Source organism: Nymphaea colorata, chromosome 2 (assembly GCF_008831285.2).
Source record: "Nymphaea colorata isolate Beijing-Zhang1983 chromosome 2, ASM883128v2, whole genome shotgun sequence".
In the NCBI taxonomy this organism is placed as follows: Eukaryota; Viridiplantae; Streptophyta; class Magnoliopsida; order Nymphaeales; family Nymphaeaceae; genus Nymphaea; species Nymphaea colorata.
In genome coordinates, this window is record NC_045139.1 from 6,356,070 (window position 1) to 6,363,110 (window position 7,041).

At 37.1% G+C, this 7,041-nt stretch overlaps 1 protein-coding gene across 1 annotated transcript; it reads left to right on the forward strand.

The window, feature by feature from the left end:
* The first annotated feature begins 3,330 nt into the window (after positions 1–3,330).
* LOC116246963 (cysteine-rich repeat secretory protein 38-like) lies at positions 3,331–3,942 on the forward strand. The gene has a single exon (XM_031618887.1). It carries the CDS (start codon positions 3,331–3,333, stop codon positions 3,940–3,942), a length of 612 nt encoding a protein of 203 aa, XP_031474747.1.
* Positions 3,943–7,041: the final 3,099 nt, after the last annotated feature.

Genomic DNA, 7,041 nt, shown 5'->3' on the forward strand with positions numbered 1-7,041 from the left:
TTAGGATTGAGAAATTGGATTTCGAATTCGGATATGATTTTTCTTTGTTCGTATTTGAATCTGAGTATGTGAACATCCAATAAAATGGATACAGTCAAGGGTATATATCTCATTCGATGATCCGTTGACATCCCTACATTAAGGACATCAAAGATCAATGAATAATATTGCATAGAAAATTTGGGATACTAATTATTTTCGAAAGGCATGATCGAAATGGACATGGTTTTCGATAAAAAAATTATGAGAAATTTATTTAGTATAAAGTCAGTTAAATTGCTTGTCACTATCGTGAGGGAATATATATATATATATATATATATATATATATATATATATATATATATATATATATATATATATATATATATATAATCTTTCTCTTACAATAAAACTTTGGAGGCTAACTTGGAGGACTTCCTTGTACGTGTGTGTGTAATTAAAATTTAATGAGATTCACTTTTATCTAACCTAGCTAGGCCGTCTAACTCCCCAACACAGCTTGTGTTTCTATTCCCAAATCTATCTGCACGAGAACTAGAGCCCCCATCCTTACCCTCTTCAATACGACCTCGCCAATAAGATAGAGAGCTGCATCCGTGTTTGACGTAGCGACAACACAGTCAATTAGGTACCTCGCTTTACTGCATATGTACGGATGTCAATGCATTTGATTTCGATAAAATGTCCAACGGAACCATTTCGAAAAATTAGATACAAAGGAAAATTTAATATTCAATTAAAAAAACAAATCATGTTTGGATTTAAGAAATGACATATGATTGGATCCAGATACATGTTCAGATATAAATAAATATCGTATTAGATACAGATTCAGATCGAATTGTTTATTCGTAAACATATATCCCATGTTTGATACCTTTACATTTTGAAAATTGGTCAAATTTGGTTTAAAATTCGGATTTGGATATAAATGTAAACTTCAGATTCAGATTATGAAATTGGATTTTAGATTCAAATTCAAATGTAACTTAGTTCATATTAAAATGCGAGTTTGTGAATATATGCAAAAGTGGATATGATTAAAGGTATATTTGCACCATAGAGATATAATGCTGACTAACAATGGAGGACAGTAAATAAAGGTAAAACTAAAAGAAAATTTATGTATATTTTCATTTAGGAATGAAATCTTATTAAAATTAGAAATAAAAATGTAAGAATAGAACATAACTTATGAATATTTTCATTTAGGAAAAAAATCCTATTAGAACTTGGAAATTAAAAATATAAAATTAAAAAATAATTTATTATTCTTTCATTTAAGAAAGAAATCTTATTGACAAATGGAATCCAACAAGCTGGTGATGCATATATAAAATATATAAAATGAAAAGTTCACCCCCAAGCACCACCACCACTATTTACGAGGACGATGGAGAATCTCGAATTATCTACTCCATGTTCCTTATACGTACCACTCTCATTTCTTTTCAAATTTCTGACTTTTTAAGTCATTGTCAATTAGGTACCTCGTTTCACCTCACATGTACCCACACCATACTCCTTCCCTCGTACCGGAAAACTCCAACCCTCAGAAAACGGAAGAACCGGCTTCCCGAAGCAGGAAAGCCACAAAATAAATACAGACTCCTCCGGTGGAAGGGAAAACCGATTCGGGGATTGTTTTTTCCCACTTGGAAACAGATTTCCTTTCCCCTGGAGCTATGGCGAGAGGCAGAAACGCAGAAGAAGAAATAACAGCGAGAGGAGGAAGAGAAAGTTTAAAGAAGAGGAAGACCCCAAGAGGAAAAAGAGAGAGCTGGGAGGGATCTTAGGAGGAAGAGGGAGGGGAGAATGAGACGGGAGTCTTGTTATTAACTCCTAATTTTTTCTTTTTGGTTTCTTGAACGGAAAATAAAGTTAGGTCTCGAAAGATATAATCATTGTAGTGGCCACATGTATTGCCGCAGCTACGAGGTTAATTTAATTTATTTTATTTTTCAACTTTTTTAGTTTTTTGTTTGGGGACAAAAATGAAATTGAATTTCAAGTGGACAACGGTTTTGGCCTTTGAGGGGAAGATTGTGGTGAGCTTCCCCTCAAATTATGGGATAATCCGGGTCGGATCCTCAAAGGCCAAAACCGTTGTCCACTTCAAATTCAGTTTTTAAAAAACACATTTTCACTATATTGTCCCCAAACAAAAAATGAAAAAAGTTGAAAAAATAAATAAATTAAATTAACCTCGAAGCTGCGGCAATAAATGTGGCCACTACCGCGGTTATATCTTCCGAGAACTAACTTCATTTTCCGTTCAAGAAACCGAAAAGAAAAAATTAGGAGTTAATAACAAGACTCCCCTCTCTTTCGCCCCTTCCTCTCCCTCCTAGGATCCTTCCGAGCTCTAGAGGAAAATCTTTTTCCTCGGTTTCCTTTTGGAGGTCATCCCCTTCTTTAAACTTTCTCTTCCTCCTCTGGCTGTTATTTCTTCTTCTGCGTTTCGGCCCTCTCGCCAGAGCTCCAGGGGGAAGGAAATCGGTTTCCAAGTGGGAAAAAGGAATCCTCGATTCCGTTTTCCCCTCCCACGGAGGAGTCTGTATTTATTTTGTGGCTTTCCTGCTTCGGGAAGCCGGTTCTTCCGTTTTCTGAGGGTTGGAGTTTTCCGGTATGAGGGAAGGAGTCTGGTGTCGGTACATATGAGGTGAAGCGAGGTACTCTGGCCCTTGTTTGAATATTAAAACCTTGTTTGAATATTAAAAGAGATACATAAATGAAGGCAGAGGCACCTCGTCCAAGTCCTCATTGGCATAAAGAACCAAGGTTACATGTGCCTTATACAGCACCAGAACACACACAAGCCAGCCTCAAAGATTTTTTATAATCCACAAAAATGTTGAGACCAAGAGGATTACGAAGCAGTTTGTATGTTTCCCTATCAACACAGAAAGCTGAAGCCCACTATCAGGGGCTCTCTGTTGCGTGTCGCTATGAAAGTCTGCTCCTATTATGCGCCTTCTAAAGAATACGTTGTCATGTGAAATATAGAAATATAAAATATTTTGCTTAGATTTTGGCTTTTCCTTTTTGAGTTTATAAGCTTATTATTGACAGGACGGAGGTTTATCTTTAGAACTGCGTCCTAATTTTAACAAAACAGAAACGTGACGAAAGAAATGACGGTGATAGATAGCGGAATGCAGGTCAATGCAGATTCTGATCAGCACAACGGCGTTGACAATTGACATCTCCACACCAAAGAGATGAAATCAGAGGCGCCAGCCGCTGGCGTCGTTTCTTCCTTCTTTTCTTTCTCTTTCACCATCGACGATCAACCTCACCAATGGCAACGACGACGCAGTCAATCCCATGCCTTTCGAATCTTTTAACTCTTCTTCTTGCTGTGCTGCAACATTCTCCTCCGTTGGTGTACCCGAGCAATCAAAATATGTTTTGAGCGTTGAAGATAAACTGAGAGAAAACTTCTACATCTACAGTTCGTGCTTTACAAGCGATGGATTTTTCCCCACCTACAGGCAAAACTTGGAGCAGCTATTTTGCTCCCTGGTCGACGCCTTTCCCTCCGGTGGCTTGGATAACACCTCCATTGGCAAAGCCCCAAACACGGCCTATGGGCTTACGCTCTTTCGCGGTGACGCCTCTGCCGATATATGCTCGAACTGCACAGCTATCGCCGCCGAGACGATCAAGGCCAAATGCCCAAATAGCAGGTCCGCCATGATATGGCACTCGTCCAGCTTACTTCGTTTCTCCGATACGCGATTCTTCGGGACCATTGGTGAGAGCGAGAAGGCCGGCGGAGATTTTGTGGACTCATTAGCGAGGAACGCTGCTAGTAACCCGAAGATGTACTCTACAAGGGTACAGCGGCAGGGCAACTATACCAGCTATGGAATGGCGCAGTGCACCAGAGACCTTACTGTTAACAGAAACACCAGCTCTGTATTACTTGAGAGATGAAAAGTCATATCTCTTGAGAGATGAAAAGTCATGTCTGTTGAAAGATGAAAAGTCATGTCTCTTAGGAAATGAAAAGACATGTTTCTTGAGATATGAAAAGTCATGTCTCTTGAGGGATGAAAAGTCATGTATATTGAAAAATGAAAAGTCATGTTTCTTGGGAACTAGAGACCCCTTATGTAACTCCTCTATATAAATGAGTCTCTCCACCAAAGAAAGGCAAGCAAGAAATGATAGACTAGTGAACGTAGGCCTATTGGCTGAACCACTTTAAAAATTTTTGTCCCTTTAATTATTTCTTCATTTTGATTTCTTACATGGTATCAGAGTCACTGGTCCTTGTTAGTGTTGCTGCTAGATCCTAAGGATTACATCTTGTGTTGCCGCGTTTCATTCTCATGGCAAATCAAGAAGCATCATCAAATACAGGAGTCAACTCTGATACGGGTATGAATTTTCTTGCTTCTTCTCTTCAGTGCCCAAACAATTTACAGCATTTCCTCACCATCAAGTTAAATGCTGAAAATTATCTTATTTGGGAATCTCAATTCACTTCAATTTTGATCTCATTTGGTCTTATGTGATATATTGATGGAAGCAAACATGCTCCATCAATGTTTAGAAGTGGAACAACTGAAATTAGTTCAGAATATATTGAATGGTTGAGAAATGATCAACTACTTTTCAGTTGGATTAAGTCCTCTCTATCTGAAGCAATACATACCCAAATTATTGGTTTAAAAACCTCTCTAGAGGTTTGGAGCGCTCTTAGGCAGTCATATGCCACTCAATCTAGGGCTCGAATAATGAAGTTAAAATCACAGTTTCAAGATTTGAAAAATGGGTCTAGTTCTATGGATGTTTATATAAACAAAGCAAAATCTATTGCTCATCAATTAGCCATTGCATTCAAACCTGTTGATGAAGATGATCTTGTTCTTCAAATTCTTAGAGGATTGCCAAGTGAATATCTTGCTTTTAAAGTCAGTATGGAAACTCGAAAGGACCCTGTCTCTTTGAACGAACTTCATGAGCTTCTTCTCATACAAGAAGCCAACTTAAAAGAAGATGATTCTCAAACTTTTGAATCTATTATGCCGGCTGCGAATATTGCCTCGAAACAAGTTTACAACAAGCAAACCAACTACAGAGGTCGTGGTAGAAACAACTATCAATCTAGAGAAGGAGTCCGGAAAAGTGATCAATACAAAGGTGATCGTTTTGTGTGCCAAATATGTGGAAAAGTTGGTCATATTGTAAAGTTTTGTTGGTCATATACTAACTTGCTTAAAGAAAAAGAGACAACGCCTCCTCAAGCATATCATGCAGTTTCTTCTAGCACTCTGAATCAAGACATTGGATATGACAATTGGTATCCTGACTCCGGTGCGACTCATCACATCACCAATGATATCAATAACTTGTCCATTCATGCCAAATACAAAGGTGGAGATGCAGTAAAAATCGGAGATGGATCAGGTTTGAGAATTTTTCATATTGGTTCTTCAAAGACATCTCAAAATTTAGTTTAAAATGATCTCCTTCATGTGCCCAAAATAACAAGAAATTTGTTATCTGTACAACTTTTTTCTAAGAATAATGGAGTCTATTTTGAGTTTCATCCTAATATGTGCTATGTTAAGCAGCAGAGAACGAGAAAAATTCTTCATCAAGAAACGAGCAGTGATGGGCTATATAAGATAGACCTTAGTAGCAGAAAAAATGAAGCACAACTTGGAGAAAGACATACTATTGGGCAGTGGCACAAAAGACTTGGTCACCCTTCATTTTCCATTGTTAAAAAGGTTTTGAACAAGTATGATTTGTCTTATTATGATGATTATTTAAATTATTTGTGTGAAGCTTGTCAAAAGGCTAAGAGTCATAAACTTCCATTTAATGCTATTTCAAGTAAGGTGAAACGCCCGCTTGAACTCATTTATTCTGATGTATGGGGTCCAGCCTCAGTGGAGAGTGTGAATGGTTTTAAGTACTATGTGATTTTTATGGATGCGTTTTCAAAATATACTTAGATTTATTTGATGAAAAAAAAAATCAGATGTCAGTCATGTTTTTAAAACTTTCAAGGCACTTTCTGAAAATCTCACTGGGCACAAGATAAAATATTTTCACTCAGATTGGGGAGGAGAATTTCAAGGGCTTCAATCATATCTTGTCGATAATGGGATTGGACATAGAATATCATGTCCTCATACCCCTGAACAAAATGGAGCAGCTGAAAGGAGACATAAACATATTGTTGAAACATGTTTATCTCTAATGGCAGAAGGTAATATTCGCAAGAACTTTTGGTCATATGCTTTTTATACTGTTGTATATTTGATTAACCGAATGCCAACCAAGATTCTTGATTTTGCTTCTCCTTTGGAAAAATTGTTCAAAGAGAAACCTGACTATGGCTTCCTCAAAATCTTTGGATGTGAATGCTTTCCTTGTTTAAGAGCTTATCAGAAAAATAAATTAGATTACCGTTCTGAAAGATGTGTTTTCTTGGGTTATGCTCCTCAACATAAAGGATATTATTGTTTGGGTGTACGAACCCGTAAAATCTATATTTCGAGACATGTCCAATTTAATGAGAAAAAATTTCCTTTTATTGATACTCAAGAAACTAGAACTCAAGATCTAGAAACTCAAAACCAAGCTATAATTTTAACCTCCCCTCATGAATATCAGTTCTCAAACCCTACAATACCATCATCTAGTACCTCCACAACTTCAGATGAACCCTTACTTCAGTCTGAAACAAATAGTGAATCTCAACCTGAAACTCTTGAAAATGAGGAGCCTACCCAATCCAATGAAAATGAACCAAATCAAAAATGAGTCCATCCTATGACTACTAGATCTCAAGTGGGAATCTTCAAACCTAATTCTAAATACAATTAGTTTCATACATATTTTTCTAGCAAACACTCTCTTCCAAGAGCTCTTGTCTCCACTCTTCTTGAAGATAAAGAACCCTCAAGTTTCAAGGAAGCATATGAAGATGAAAATTGGATGAAGGCCATGCAAGAAGAATATGATACTCTTATTCGAAACAATACTTGAAAACTTGTTCCAAATAAAGAAGCCAAA

Bases quoted from the DNA above. Each gene is read 5' to 3' on its own strand.
- LOC116246963 (XM_031618887.1), top strand. From the start codon at position 3,331: ATGCCTTTCGAATCTTTTAACTCTTCTTCTTGCTGTGCTGCAACATTC.